The 16,572-nt window shown below is 40.0% G+C and overlaps 1 protein-coding gene across 1 annotated transcript; it reads left to right on the top strand.

The window, feature by feature from the left end:
* The first annotated feature begins 2,313 nt into the window (after positions 1-2,313).
* Positions 2,314-16,561, top strand: GCAT (glycine C-acetyltransferase). The gene is made up of 9 exons (XM_007439097.4): positions 2,314-2,559; positions 4,411-4,541; positions 5,814-5,915; positions 6,584-6,730; positions 6,859-7,013; positions 8,774-8,856; positions 10,112-10,283; positions 11,870-11,991; positions 14,284-16,561. The coding sequence occupies exons 1-9, from the start codon at positions 2,361-2,363 to the stop codon at positions 14,433-14,435; spliced, it is 1,263 nt and encodes a 420-aa protein (XP_007439159.1). The 5' UTR covers positions 2,314-2,360; the 3' UTR covers positions 14,436-16,561.
* The last annotated feature ends 11 nt before the right edge of the window (positions 16,562-16,572 follow it).

The following is a 16,572-nucleotide window of genomic DNA, read 5'->3' as shown; positions in this document are numbered from 1 at the left end:
TACTAACTGAGCATTTCATTTTCAAAATTTTTGAACTTATGTGATGGTGGGGACCCCAATGTTCATACAGCTCAAAAATGTGCATTTTTCCTGTTTTGTCCAGGCAAATCTTTAGTAATTTAAGGCGAGAAAATAATGTGTAGATTTTAAGCAATTTTTAGGAGACCTACTTCACTGTCTGATCTACGATTTTGCTATATTAATGCATTGATATAGGCCAGTGTTTCTCAACCTTGGGAACTTTAAGATGTGTGGACTTCAACTCCCATGCTGGCTGGGGAATTCTGGGAGTTGAAGTCCACACATCTTAAAGTTCCCAAGGTTGAGAAACACTGATATAGGCACTTGTTTTGTATAATATAGATATGTTACTTTTTTTCCCTATATGCTTCTTACATTCTTTGATCTTCTCTGCCTGACGACTTTCTGCAGGGGGCTTACAGCCAACCCCAAAATACAAAGGACCAATATGAAATGTAACAATGACAAAAGTAGCAAAACAAAAATTGGATCTGGGTACATAAACCTACAGCAGAATTTTGTCTTTGCCAAGGAGTTGTTTGGATTTCACACACTATTGCAGATCTCAAAAGCTAGGCAGGTTTATACAGGAGAGGCAGTCCTTCAAATCATTTGATCCTAAACCACTATAATTGTATAGATCATAACCAGCATTTTGAATGATTCCCCAGAAATGAATCGGGAGCAATATGCTAAACACTTCAGCAACATGGGAATGCTTCCTAAAACTGGTCAGGGTCAACCAGTACGTGGTGCTGCCTGAGGCAAACGTTTATTCCTAACCCGTCCCATATTCCTTTTGCAGAAGGCTTTCAGCTGAATCTTACTTCAGCACTGGCAACAGGATAGCATTTTTCAGCATACAAACAAGATACCTAGATCAACAAGCTAGTTTAGGAAGTGTGGGCAAGCTGGCCCCGTCTGATGTAAACTTTTTGAATTTGGAAACAGAGGTTTCCTGGTCTGAAATGAGACCAAGATAGGCATATCTGGGAAGGTCATTCTATGAGAGAAGTTCCCCTCCAGTTTCCACCTACCTTATCTTACTCAGCAGAATATCACATTTAGATCCCTGGGTGTGGATCAATTGCTATGGTAGACCCAGAGAATTTTTGGATCCTAATTGGGTATGTGTTGAAGGAAAGCACCAGCAATTTGAACTGATCCTGTCTCCTGACTTCTATTAATAATTTATATATGCTGAATTGATTATAGCTCTCACACTGACTTCAAGGCAGTCCCAGAGAGAAAACCTGATAGTAATCTAACTATGACACCTAGCAAAACATCTTAGGCATTTCTACTAGCATAGAAGTCTCAGTATATTCTCCATTTGATTTCCTCTGAGAAATGCAGGTTAAACGTTTGAGACAAAGGTTAACTCTCTGCCAGGCAACTACGTAGAGTCAGTATCCATGTTCCATCTTCAGAAGTGCTCAGTAGCTTCAAGAGGTCCCGCTTCTGTTCGCTTAACAAGCCACATACAAGTATCCACTTGTTGGTTTAGCCTGTTGTGTTAACTCAGCAAAAATGAGCGTCTCTTTTTCATAGATTTTGATTACATTAACTTTTGCTGAGGGGAGGGGAGGGGAGGGGAGGGGAGGGGAGGGGAAGGGAATAGCATCCTTCAGAACAATCTTTATTATTTTCCATATTAATCATGTTCAGAAATCTCCATTGGCTTCCTAGCCAGCCATTCCCCTAAATCAGTGGTTCTTAAAGTATGGTCCTAGGACCCCCGGGGGTCCCCAAGACCCACTCAGGGGTCCACAAAATCAAAATTATTTGTCAGCCTATGTTGAAAAACAATACAATATTAAAATCCCATCAAACAATTGTGAGAAGCGGTAGTGGCAGCAAATGCGTCCATTTTAATTTTTAATACAGTAAATATTGATAAATATAACCCATACAAACAAAAGCTCTTTTGGGGTTCACCCTAATTTTTAAAAGTGGAAAGGAATCCTGGGAGAAAAAAGTTTAAGAAACACTGCCCTAAACAAATGGAAAATTGCATGACAAACCTGGTCAGCTGATAACTTCCTTTCACTCTTTCCTGTTAGGCCTGCAGTACTTGTTCCAACAACCCATCAAGCTATTTTTTATTCCGCTCGTTACCAATTTCAGTTCAATTTCAGCTCCGCTCAGACTTGTCAGAATAGCGTGTCTTCCAACTTTCCTCTGTCTCTTTAAATAAACTTTGCTGCTAATTGGTGCTGCTGGAGGGGGAAGCCGTTTCTGTTCTCTGATTGGCTACTCAGTCTACACCTCTTTTTACGTGATGCCCACGTCGCTCAGCTTTAGCTTCTTTTGTAGAGGCGGAAACTGCCTTCGGGAGCATGTGGTGCAGTCAGTTCGTTCGGTCCCCGTTTGTTCTGGGGCAATGCAGCCCCTCGCGGGCACAGTCTGCTTTAGCCCAGCTCACGCGCCTGTTGGAGGGTGAGCTGGAGGGTATCCGGGGTGCAGGGACCTGGAAGAGCGAGAGGGTGATAACGTCAAAGCAAGGCCCGCATATTAACGTGGAAGGCAGCCGAGGAGGTAAGCCGTGGGCAGTATGTTGGGAAGGAGAGACGAAGCTTTGCGGGGGAAAGTCATTTGGCAGTAGTTTCAGGAGATCGTGGTCCTCTTTTTTCTTCTTGGTGAACGAATGCATTTGATAAGCAGAATTCAGACGTATCATCTGTTGAATGTTAGTGGCGCTGGTAGCCCTACAAGAAAAGGAAAAAAACAGATCAATTTTATGAGTTAAGATTTAGGTTATAACGAGCCTTGTCGTTTTCTTGGGAACCCTGCATCAAATCCAACCCTTCTTACACATCCCTTATCTGTATATCTAGTAGTTTTGAAAGATTAAATTCATCTTAAGTTCAAGTGATACTGATGTGACATTTTTAAAAACCCTGGCCCATTGATTTGTTAAAACAAAATCTTCTAACCTATTATTGGAAGCTATGTGCAAATTACCCATATTTTTTCAGTATCACTTCTCAATGATAAATAAAAGTTAGCTCTAGGGTTAGAGCTTTTTCTAATCATATTAGAAATTTAGAAACTTCAGATGCAGCTAATGCATCATACTCAAACTATACAGTCAAGATTTTTTCACTGAATATATTACCATGAGAACTCTCACATAGTCAGAATTATTTTCACAAAAATCAAAAGTTTTGAAAAAACTGGTTAACAATAAACTAGTCTAAAATGTTAATGCTTCCCCCCCTCCAGAAAAATGGTTTGTGCCCAATCTTAAAGATCGGATTGTCCCATGTGTACAATTTTTTTTTACCCATTATGTTACGCTTGCTTATTTCAAACCACATTTATCATTTTAGTCCCTATTCCTCCCATTTAGGAACAACATTTTTAACTCTTTACTATTCCTTTTTGTTTAACCATCTAAATAATTTGACATACACTGCATCGTTTAAGAATAAGTTAAAAAGAAGTGGTAGTTGGGATCTTGCTGAACCTGGGACCAGTGCACAGGTTACATGCTCACACACGTTTTCATAAGCTGAGAAAGTTGTGATAGGTGGGGAGAGTGAAGATGGGGGCAGACTTTTAAGGGCTGCACTTAACTTTTTTGAATGGGGCCGTATCATATTTGGACAAGAGCAAGTTTGGGGTAGATATGGGGATTCTGTTTTTAACACTGATACCTTTTGTTAGGGTTTTATACTTCGGTTTTCATCTATTTCCCAGATTAATTGACAGCATAGGTTCTTGCTGTTTCTTTCAGCCCATCAGAGCCAAAGGGCGTGCCAAGTCAACAAAAAGGGGATTCCAGTGTGAAGCCCTGGGACCTCAAGTTACCCACCCTTGGAGTAGATTAATATTATAACTTAACTTTGATCTTGCTGTTCCCATGACCACTCTTTGCATTTATGTCCATAGCTCTGACTCTCTGCATTACAGTCCAAACAATGATGTTTACTGGTATGTCTATAAAGAACAGCTGTTCCGTAAAGATCTAGAAATACAAACTTTAAAATAAAAAGAACAATTCAAACAAAGGTTCATTCTCCCATATTTGCTAGTGTAAACAAAAGCCTTTTCAGTAACTCAGTGGGCCTTGTCTGTTCAGGTATTTTTTAAAAATTAGTATTGAAACCTGCAATTATTGAGGAAGGCCTGTAGGGTAATGTTCTTAATAGTCTATCTTCAAGTGTTCAAATCTCAGGCAACAAATGACAAAATGATGTCTGCTAGATGTTCTGACAAGCTGCAGCTGATTAGAGTAGGTTAAATGGACAAAAAAACCTTGTGGCATAAAGCAAAATTGTATATATCTACAATCTAAGTGAAAAATATAGAATTATTTAAGATGCACAAGGCTGGACTACTTGTGCCCAGTTTGCTTCTTCCTGTTACTATTTGTCATTTTTGCAGATATCCTGAATTTCTGTGCCAACAATTACCTTGGACTTTCTAGTCATCCAGAAGTTATCCATGCTGGACTTGATGCTCTAGGGAAGTATGGAGCTGGCCTCAGTTCTGTCCGCTTCATCTGTGGAACGCAAGTAGGAAGGAGTAGGAATGCAGAACTGTGTAAAAGCTACCTTTTCCTTCTTCATTTAATAACACCTTACTATATTTGCAGGGCAAATATTTGAAAACTTGATTTTCTTTAGCAGTTGCCCTGGGGACAGTTTTTTTTAGAGTTAAAGCTATTATTTTCACAGACAAGACAACATTCTGTTGTATTATTTCTTAGGGCTGTTTACCACTTCAATCTGAGGGCAGAAAGGGGCTTTGGAGCATATGGGGTGCTCACTAGCAGTATCTACAACTTCTTGAAGAAGCTGCATCTTTCCTTAAGATCTCCCAGCATCTCTCCCCAGCTGCAGCACAATCCCAAGAAAAGATGCATTTGGCTTAAGGAATTACAGACAGATGTCACGTACATGCTCCTGCAGGCTCTGAGTAATTTTTTTGCCTTTGAATCCAAAGCAGTGCATAGCCCTAACATTATTATGGAATGCTATAATTCCATACCAGAAGTCCTGAACTTTGGGGATGGAGGAAAGAGAAAAGCATGAAAAATGACTAACACATTTCCTGGGCTAGCTTTAGGGGCTAAGGTTTATAAAGATTTTAGTTTCTCAGGATTCTATTATATACCTATTACCCAGTTCTGATTTTGTGTTTCCTCATACAGTGGGTCTCTCTAAAGCAGCGTTTCTCAATCTTGGCAACTTTAAGATGTGGACTTCAACTCCCAGAATTCGCCAGCTAGCATGCTGGCTGGGGAATTCTGGGAGTTGAAGTCCACACCTCTTAAAGTTGCCAAGGTTGAGAAATGCTGCTCTAAAGCCACGTTGATCTATCTTGGTGAAATAATAGTTACTGCACCTGCAGTTATTTGGATATTTCTGACAAGAAAACAGAATGTAAAGTAATATCACCCTTCCATTCAGATTTGACTGTGTAGATGTGTTTGGTGCTGGACCAGAAGCTGCTTTCTACGTGGAGAGGGATGAGTTACACCTGGACATACTGAAATGAGTTGTATATAATGTTGGAGGTATAGATCTATTAGATAATAAATAACATCTTTTCTCAAGCTAGTGCTCTCAGATATGCTGGATTGTTTATGGTATAGTACTGTCTATGCTTCTTATCATACTTTGTGCAAGAAAATGTGATTGAAGCAAACCATGATTTATCAATGTGTGAATGCACTGTGGTTCTATCCTCAAAAATATGGATGTAGATTTTTCAACCTGCATGGGTAACACTGATCATTGTAGCCATTTATGTTGGGGTTTTTTGTCTACTTTCCGACTGTTTAGAATATACATAAAGATCTGGAGAAGAAGATTGCTCATTTCCATCAAAGAGAAGATGCCATTCTCTACATCAGCTGCTTTGATGCCAATGCTGGGATCTTTGAGGTTGTTAGCTTTATGTGAATGGGAGACTGATGGGTGGGTGTGGGGTGGGTTACCCATCACAATCCCAAAGCAACTGTCTTTGCTGTAATTCCTGAATGATTTGCTGTAGTAGTAGTTCTGTTGCAATAAATAACAAAGGTTATTTTAATTCCTTTAATTGCAATATTATGGTACAGTGATTAGACTCATATTAAATTATAATATGTTTTGATCTGGTTTAGTGTATGGTGTGCACCCAGCCAAATGTAGTTTATTTAATAAATCATGGTTAAACCATGGCTTAGTGTGGTAGAGGAACCAGGCCTGTGTATGTACGTATGTTCCAGAAACTTGTATATGGAAATAGACATAGGGGTATAGAGCAAAAAATGTAAACAGAGGTGTCAGAGGGAAATAAATGTTTAAGTAAAGAGCCTGTTATAATTACATGCATGCAAAATAAACATACCAACCATTCCAAACAACAGTTGTTAATAACTTAGCCATATTAGAATCTTTGTTAATTCCCATCTGTGATGAACTAATGTCAGGGGACTCTGTAATTTAATCTTTGGGGTAGTCTTTGGACTAGCCAGAATAACATTTTATGGGAGATATGAGACTGTCATGCTAAATGGAGCAACTAGTTGCTTTCTGTAACTATTCTGTTTCTTTTCTGGTATTTACAGGCACTTCTGACACCTGAAGATGCAATACTGTCAGATGAACTGAACCATGCCTCCATCATTGATGGCATCCGTCTGTGTAAAGCCAATAAGTATCGTTACAAACATATGGATATGCAGGATCTGGAAGTCAAGCTGCAGGACGCACAGGTTAGTAACGGGACTTTTCCTAGATTGTTCAGTAGTACAAATCTCAAAAAAACAAACAAAAAAAGTCTCAGGTTCTTTGGCTAGCTAGAATCCCTTGCCTATACTATGTCACCCTCTGTTCCGCACAGAAATATCGTCTACGGATGGTAGCTACTGATGGTGCTTTTTCCATGGATGGTGATATTGCCCCCTTAAAGGAAATCTGTAGCCTCGCTCAGAAATACAAAGCCTTTGTTTTTGTCGATGAATGTCATGCCACTGGATTTCTTGGGCCTAATGGCAGGTAAGAAACTATTATTCTCTTTTACCTCTTTTTTTCTGGTGGAAAGGATTTTAGAAAAGCAGCTATAGTGACTGCATTTGTTGAGAATAGCTAGTTAAAATTTGTTTCTGTGTTGCTTTTTGTCAAAAAGGCACACAATTTTTTTTTACATATACAGCAGTGTGCGTGTATACACAGCTATCTTCTGAGTTCTCATGTTAAATTATCCATGATTTGTTAAATAAACCATAATGTCTGAAGTAATGCAATGCATTATGCAACCCATGATTTCTGGTCCACAGTGATTGGGTTCACACAACAAGCTAAGTCAAGATCAAATAAAACACAGTATGATTTAGCATAATACAGGTAGTCCTTGGTTAATGTCTGCGTTGTGTAGCAACCATTCAAATGTCCAGTGATGCTGGAACAGTAGGTTTATGACTGGTTCTCGAACTTACAATGGTCGCAGCATCCCACAGTCACGTGATTGCCATTTGCGATCTTCACAGCCAGCTTCTGACAAGCAAAGTCAATGGGGAAGCCGGCAGGAGGTTGCAAGTCATGGTTAATGACCGTGGGTGATTGGCTTAACGACTGCAATGGAACTGACATGAGTTGGGCTTGGTCACGTGATGTTTCATTTAACAACCATGTCGCTTAGTGACAGAGTTGCCAGTCCCAATTGTGGTCATTAAGTGAGGACTACCGGTATATGGTCCCTCTCTCAGCAGTATACAGTATAATAAGAGCTTAATAACAAGAGTCATGGAATGGAAGTTGTCATAAAAATGGAACAGCGGTCTGCTTACAGGATGATGACAACAACAATGTATTTGCCATCCTGCTTGTAAGATGACAAATACAATGCATTCCACACTGTATTTACATTTGTGTGGAATTCTATATGTGAAGGGAAGTGTCAGCCTTTTATTTGTGTATACCTTCCCCCTTGTACATAGGTCAATTGTTTCTCAGACTGTGTTTCTGGGAATTCTTTTGAGATGATCATGAATGGCAGATAAACATTCTTAAAACTGTACCAATCTTCTACAATGCAAGTGTTGTTGGGAAATAAGCACATTTTAGATCATATACTCACTTTGAGGTGTATGGTATTCAGATCCAAAACAGGCAAGAGTGCTTCAGATCCAGCACAGGTACCCTCTTCCTACTCCTTTAAAGAGCAGCTGACAATAAGAGAGGGGGCTCCTATGCTGGATCTGAACAAGCCCTCTTGTTCACTTTGGATCTGAATATACTGTATGCTATCAGACTTTGTTAGTCCCTATTTTCAAAGAGATTCTTTTGAATACATCCCTCAATCCTTTGTAGTGCATAAGAGCTTCCTTAATAGCAGAGAAGGCTCCTGAACAATATGCTTGTTTGAAGAGTTCTCTGCAGACAGGAAGTCAAGCCTATTCTGGAGTGGCTTATTATAGTCTGTGTAGAGAGACACATGGAAGACAATTCTAGATCTGTTTTGGGCAAAGTCTTTTTGAGGGAGACTTAAAAAGCAAGAACACACAAAAATGTTTATGGTATGACAGTTCTAGAATAGTCTTCCCCAACCTGATGTCAAGTTGGAGAAGACTGTATATTCCATTAGAATTTACAGGTTTTCTTTTTCAGACTAGATAGTTGTTTGTATCCTTCCATTCTAAAAATGACAATGAAGGGGCAAGGCTCCATGGAGTAAGTGAGTGTTAGCATGCTGGTTTTAAGTTGTTGTTACTTTGACCTGAACTGGCTAGACTATTAAAGCTCTTTTCTCCCTGCAGGGGCACTGATGAGCTTTTGGGAGTGATGGATCAAGTAACTATAATCAACTCAACACTTGGAAAAGCCCTTGGGGGAGCAGCAGGTGCCAATTCCAGCTAGTGGTTTTAACATATCGTTTCTAACCCTTGGAAGCTTGGAGGAAAGACAGAGCAATGTATTTTCTATTTTAGCTTACTAATTTATGCTTTGCTTTACACTGCAAGCAGCTTTGCAGATCTTTCTCACTCCTATCTTGGAAATAAGTTTGAAGGAGAGGACGGGTTTATGGTCTTGTACTATAGCCAAAGACACTAGCTTTGTCTACTCCAATCTGGTGCTCTCCAGATGTGTTGCATACCATTATTCCTTGACAGGATGGTAGGCTCCATGTTGGGGAAGGCTGGGGAGGACAATGTATAAGAATGGGAAATTTAAGAGAATAATTGAGCTTGAGGTATCAATTCATGCCTGTCTAGACATAGTACTATTTCTGTCCATTTCATGGTCATCTGTAGCTCCTAGGCATGTATCAAGCCAGGATAATTGATCCAGCAGCACCATACAAACTTCTTTAGGAAGGGGAAAAGCATTTAAGTTCCTTTAAATTGTTTTTCTCCATTCTAACTATGGAGGCCTGAAACCCTTTCACTGAACCCTTTCAAAAGGAAATCCTAGCCAAGACTCCAACCATCTAACTCTCTAAATTCTACCTCTGGCAATATGTATAGCCATTAGATAAATCTGGGTTGCCTGCAGGCCACATTCAATCAACCAGGTCCATTTTTTTTTTATGTTTCTGGAGTCCCTCAACACTTTCCAAACCACCAAATCAGCACAATTTTCTTTAGATTGGGGGTAAATGAGAAGTAACAAGAGTATTAAGCCACTGACAGCCCTATTTTAATTCAAAGAAAAAAGGAGATTCAGGCTTTACCCCATCCTATGCTATCTTTAGGTCTCTGCCCCTACAGCCATTAGCCATTCAAAAGCATAGTTGCTGCCCACAAAAATATTGTTCTACCTGTCCTAAGAAAAGCAAAATATTTGATTGTCAGTGTTTGCCACTAACTTACTCTTCCTGCATCTAATGCAGATTCCTTTCAAAGTGAAGTGAAGAACTTGGTTAGTCTTTATGCTAATTACTGTACTTTTCCCGCATAAATGCATGAACCATCAAGAGGAGCACAGACCACCAGTCATCCATGATAGCCCATTGGGATCTTTGATCTTCACTGTCTGGACTATAAAAAGAGCAAAGACTGTGGGTCAGGATCTTGGAAGGCTCATTGTCGATTACTGGTTGGTGGATTGCAAGCTTTGCGGGCCTGTAATAGAAGAATTATTTTTTCTCTTTGTAGGTGGCTATACAACTGGTCCTAAAGCACTTGTGGATCTTCTGCGCCAACGTTCTCGCCCTTACCTCTTTTCCAACAGCTTACCTCCTGCTGTTGTGGGCTGTGCCTCCAAAGCTCTGGACCTACTCATGGAGAGCAATGCCATTGCACAGTCCATGGCTGCCAAGACTTCACAGTAAGGGAGAATATATTTATATTATATTTTATAGATAACACTAATAATCTAATCTAATAATAGGTTGCTCTACATGGAAATAGGGACTGGTTCACCTATTGAACTAAAGTATGGGTTGCTTAAGTGTTATTTGAATAAACCTATATTTGCACAGCATGGTAAATCATAAACCATAGTTAACAAGCCATAAACACAGCATGCTAAGCCAAAACTAAGCAAGTTTTATAATGTCTTAGCATGATGGAAGAATCTAAAAACATACTCTAGAGCTTAACAAATCAGCAGTCCTTACTCTGCAAGAATTCCCCTTAGCAATGCATTTCTAAGCAGTTGAACCTAAGCATGCTTTGTGATAAGAATGGAAGAAAGAGGCTTGCCAGCTTGCACTGAAACATTTATATTTTCATCCTTCTTGTTCATCTAGTTCTAATAAACATTCTTCAAATGAGAACTAAGGAATGAACTGAACTTTGTCTGCCTTAGACAAATGGTATTCCAGTTGAATTCTGGAAATACTGTATTTACAATTCCATATATGTCTCTGTCTTCTAGAAGATGTAGTAAGAATTGCTACCTAATTCAGACTCATCTGATTTCTATAGTTCTCATAAGGAGGATGTTTTTCTTCCTGTAGCCTTCTACTTTGAATTGGTTTTTTTTTACATTCTTGCCCCAATCCTTGCTGAATGCTCAACATTTCAGGTGAAGGCGATGAAATACCTTGTCCTGCTGTGCCAATTAAGTGAGCTAATGAAACTTGCTCAGTTTGTGCAAAAGGTAGAACTTCTATCAAAATGTAGTAACATGGTTCTCTTGTTCTGACCAACCAGTTCAGCTGTCCTCCAGGATGTTCCATTCCATCCTCATTTTCCATTTTTTGATACTTCTCCCAGCATTGGATGCTAACAGGCTTTTTATGTAGCTGCTTTGGTCTGGTTCATGAGAACCAATTGTTATTTTTTTCTGTTCTTCCTGGGCCTCTTCTTGAAGGTGTCATACTGTGTTGAGCCTACACATCCAATCCAGGCAGCCTGATTGCTGACCTCACATCACTAGGTGTCATCCTGCAAGAAATGGAAGAGGCCCAGGAGGAGCAGCAGTCTGCTGTCTGGAGTAATTGTGCCTTCATTAGGTTGCAAAAGAGCTTTGGTTCTCTTAGTTTATTATGAGATGGAGAAAGCACTGCAGCCAGTCTTCTGCATGTGAGGATGGGGGAAGAGAGAGAATAGGAACCACCTGACTTTGTTTAATGATGTGTCTATGTGTATACTTTGCTGAAGTATCGTAGTTTCTTTGCAAGCAATCGTGGTGGAGAAGAGAAGGGAAGCTGGAACTGGTTGCTGAAGCCAGTTGTTGCCTAACTAAATAAATCATGCTTAGATCCTATTCTGTTTTGGAAGGAGGAACTTGTCCCCTTATATCATACATGTTCTCAGTGGTTCTGCTGTTTGTTATATAACCAGTGGCACCTATCATCTGAATTCTCTTTCTAGGAAATTATGTTTTCTGCTATCAGAAAGAGTGAATTACTGAGATGCCAGGCTTATGCATTTAGCATAAAACAGATGAAATGATTTTCCTTGCAGGTTCCGAAGCAAGATGGCAGCAGCTGGCTTTACGATTTCAGGCAATAATCATCCTATTTGCCCTGTGATGTTGGGTGATGCCCGGTTAGCTTCAGTGATGGCTGATGATATGCTAAAAAGAGGTAAACGTTTTGGAGTAGTAGGGGGCTCACATAATCTAATGTGATGTTTTGCCCTCAGGTATTGGTTTCAGTACCAGTTAAGTTGTAGGAAGGCTTAAAGCTGTCACCCTATACCTGGTGCCCTTTAAATATTCTGCCGTTATAGACATCATGGGTGGTAATAACCCATAACTTCTAGAAGGAATCTGATTTGTGCAGCTGATTTAAAATCTTAGAACTATGAGAACAAATCCACTTGCATCCTTCTCCATTGAAGGCCATCAGAGTTGGAACTAGTGCTCCCCTGTTCCATCCCAATTTACTCTTTAACAGAAGATAGGTAAATGAGGAGAACATCCTGGCAGTTTTCAGGTAGAAGAAATAGCTGAGCTAATTCCTATTTCTGAGACTTCTGCCATTTTCACAAATGAAACAAATTCCTTTTTGAATTAATAGAATTGTGGGACGGTCAAGCTGAAAGATTACCACGGGGATTATCTAGTTCCACCCTCTAGGAAAACCAGTTACACCACCCTCCTTAAAAGCCTTCTTAGATGGAGAACCCACAGTCTCCCTACAGAGACTGTTGCACTCTTGTACAGGTCTTATCAGGTAGTTTTGCTTACGTTGAAGTGAAATCTAGGTAGCTGCAACTAATATCCATTATTTCTGGCCCTAGTATGTGTGGAGTGGAAAATAGCTTCTGACCATGTTCCTCATGGCACCCTTTTGTGAACCTGAATACTGATATTATGTACTTGAGCACTGAGAGCTTCCCTCAGTGTTCTCCAAATTGAACATTTAGAGTTCTTTCAGCCTGTCCTCGTAGGGCACGTCCTCAGATCCCAATATCATTTGGATTGCCATCCTCTGAACTCTCCAACCTGTCAACATCTTTCTGGAACCGTGGTTCCCAGAATTATATACAGAATTTCAGTGTGCTCTCACCAGTGCCAAATAGAAGAGGATAAGGACTTGACACATCCTTGATATAGTGCTTCTTTTTAAATTTGCTAAATATAGCTTCTATAGCTTGGATCAGCTGATATCATGAAAATTAATATGAGAATCTGATGTATTATCTCCTTTTGACTCAGCTTTTCCCACAGTAGTTCCATTTTTTAAATGCAGGTGCTTCAAAAAGGTGTGCATCTTGATGAAGCATTGTACCTTTCACTCTTGTGAATAATATATTAATTTAGGTGGTATTCTTGATTAAATGATAGCCCTAATAGATGTCTTTCTGTTGTTATTTAATTTTAATATTAGTCGCTTTTTTCACTGAATGAACATTTTGTTTTTCTTCTAAAAACAATGTTAAAGGAAGCTCACACTTGACTAAAAGGCAACTTCAGCCAACTAAGTCTAGCATTGCATCTTCTAACAGGTATTTTAGGCAGTGTTGTTTCCAGAAACCTAGCATGGAAGAAGAGCCCCATAGAAGCAGATGAGTCCTGGCAAATATCAACTGAACTTTTAGCAGTTTCTAAAATCTCTTTCCTCCCAAAATGATCCAAATGTGCCATTTTGTGATTTTGAAAGAGATCCTAGAGTTATCTCTCAGACATTGTACAGTGCTGGAAGTCCGAGTGCTTTACAGCTGCTAATTTGGCATTTACTTCCACCTTGGGTTGATGGGTCATAAAGAGGCAGTGAGATTAGAATTGCAGATCTGTAGATGATAAGCATCCACGTCAGAGTTCGAGTGCTATGAAATTCCCTTTCCAGTTAGCTACTTCTTGCTTCTGTTCCTTGTCTTCTCTCTTTCTTAAACCATCTATTCTTCCATAAGCATCTTTTTCTGTTCATTCTTTTGCATTCTTTAGAACTTTGGACCTTCTAATTAGACTAGAAGAGATTCTGGCCTGAAACCTGGAGTGCCACTGCCAGTTGAAGCAGAGGATGCCAAGTAAGATGCACCAATGGTCTGCTTCAGCAGCTTCCTAAGTCCACCTAGCACCTTTCTCCTATTTTCAGCCTACCATTGAAAGAAGATCAGCCAAACCCTAGCCAAATTGCCAACCTTCCCTTCCATGACAGAAATATATAGCACAGACTGCTTAGTTAAACATTCCACACCAGCACACCAGCGTAATCCTTCAGTGCTAGAGTTCTACCATCACTCTACAGTGCAGATTAGTGTCATAGGATCTTGCTGTATGTTATGCTATCCATATGTTATTTATTTTATTAACTGCATTTCAATATTGAGACCTCTCTGAGCAACTTACCGAGTAAGGTTTAAGGCAGTAAACCATGCAAATAATAAAGCAAGGTTGGACTAACCGCAGCACCCTTTTTCTCACCTAACAGGCATCTATGTCATCGGCTTCAGCTATCCCGTAGTGCCTAAGGGTAAAGCCCGTATCCGAGTACAGATCTCAGCAGTTCACAGCGAAGAGGATATTGATCGATGTGTGGAGGCCTTTACTGAAGTGGGTCGTAAACATGGAGCCTTGCCTTAAATGGCTGCAGGAAATGAACTGTGCCTTTCTGCAGCTGGAGCTAAGTGATGCTACTTTGCTGTCAAATAACTCCTTAGCATTGCTAAGGACTGTGGAAGTTATAGTTCCAAATACCCTAGTTTACCTGCTCCCATAATATGGACTACTTTGCAGTGGTTCCAGTGAGGTTATATTAGTTGAAGGCTTATGTTTTTAAGAGCTGGAGTCCACTTCTGTGCAAGAAGATTAATAATGGTTTCCTCTCCGGTGGTTGAAGGAAACCAGAGCCTAGATAAGACAAGGGAATTGGCTGCATAAAATACCCTGTTCTGATATGTGTCTTTAGGTCATGCCATTGTGGCTCCATTTTACCCTGTTGTTGCTGAACTTAAGCTAGAGGAAGGAAAGGGAGTGGATGACCTTTTTCCTTTTCATCCTTGCACAAATTTCTCTAACTGGAAGTAGTTTCTTCAGATTGATCACTAGAGGGCATGTTTGTAACTCTTGCATCAGGGACCCCAAGGCAGCAGAACATACATTGCACTCGTTTATTGCTTTTCATTATGAAATCGCATCATTCTGATATATTCATTGCTCTTGCAATTTACCAAAAATACTAACAGTTCAAACAATTATCTGGTTCTCTGTATTTTAATAGCCCACTTTGCATAAATATTGAATTAGAAGTGGGAAGTGGGGGGAAAAGGTTGTGCTCTAGATGGGGCAATGGATTTAGAGTATAGGTATGTTTGAAATGGGGTGAGGCTAAATTTGACCTTGCTGCTTTCCCATCCATATAAGATTACCATATCTGGCCTGTAAAAATCTGGACAGCCACTAGATGACAGCGGAGAGATACAGTACTTCAACTCTTGACTCCAATCTAATGACTGTCTGGATTTGTGTAGCCTGGATATGGAAGCCTACTAGCACAATCCACTGTTAACATTAGGAAATAAAGAAGTTAGGGTTCCCTTCTGCAAAATCAGACTGGCATAATCTCAAGGATTCAAAGATATATCTTAAAGCGTTGCAGTTTGTTTTTCTTTAAAAAAAAACAGTGTTGACCCCTCACTAAATTAGCGTAAACCCAAACTGGTTTTTTTGTCTTAGGTGAAAATAAAATCTCTGCCCATCTCATGCTATGTACAGGGATGGTGGCAAGAGGTGAGCCAGTTGTATTTGACTGAAACCACTCATTCTGTGTAATCGATGCATTATGTGAGATACCTTTGGGAAACCCTTGGGAAAGACAGGATATATGTGCCTTTCTTATTTCTCACAAATCTCCTGCAATGATGATGATTCCTACTCAAGACATTTCCCAGTGACACCTCTTGGATTTGGTTGTCCTGAGCAACAGTGAGCTGAATAGGAAAGAAACAGATATGAAAGTGTTTTTCCTTCATCCTCTCCATTATGGCAGTCTTCCAGTTCATAGTGTGTTTATTGAGTGGAAGTGGACATGGATAGAGGAAATGAACACTTTAAAAAAGATGACAAAGTAGGACACTCACATATAATTTGCCAGTGTTGATAGGATATAATAGCAAAATTAGAATTTGTGTGTATGCCTTTGAGGCAGCCTTGGCTCCTGGCAACTATCTGAACTAGTCCCTGCAGTTTTCTTGGCAAGATTTCAGAAGAAGTGGTTTGCCACGGCTGCCTTCTTCCTAGGGCTGAGAAAGAGTGGCTAGCCCAAGGTCACCCCACTGGCTTGTGCCTAAGGTGGGACTAGAGCTCATGGTCTCCCAGTTTCTCGCCTGGTGCCTTTAATCACTATATCAGACTGGCTCCTAGAATGGATTACTAGCATATAATTAGAAATATATTTCATGATAAGAAAAAGTATAGCAGTATGACCTGCTGTGCCTGTTTGTTCTATTATCTCAATTGTTGGATAACTTCTAACCTTCTATTCTCTCCTCTTACAATCAATCTTCTTTATGTTACGATAGCCTTTGACTCAGCAAGCCTTTGGGCAGACTGGAAATTATAAAACAAGACACAGGGACATCTCATGAGAGAGCCTCTAAGCTCCAGGAATTAGCAGTAGACCCAGCAGGAGTCCCCATCTCACACTAGTTATGGACACGGGTGTTCTGGAAGGCTTCTATTTTCAAACACTGGGACATCTTTTAGGCAAGGTAGGAAGGTC

The sequence above is a fragment of the Python bivittatus genome, unplaced genomic scaffold, assembly GCF_059951505.1.
Source record: "Python bivittatus isolate LINGU-HERP-01145 unplaced genomic scaffold, Pbiv_v1 ctg000330_np1212, whole genome shotgun sequence".
NCBI classification, from domain to species: Eukaryota; Metazoa; Chordata; class Lepidosauria; order Squamata; family Pythonidae; genus Python; species Python bivittatus.
The sequence above is the reverse complement of the archived record's forward strand: the minus strand, read 5'-3'. Positions and strand labels throughout refer to the sequence as shown.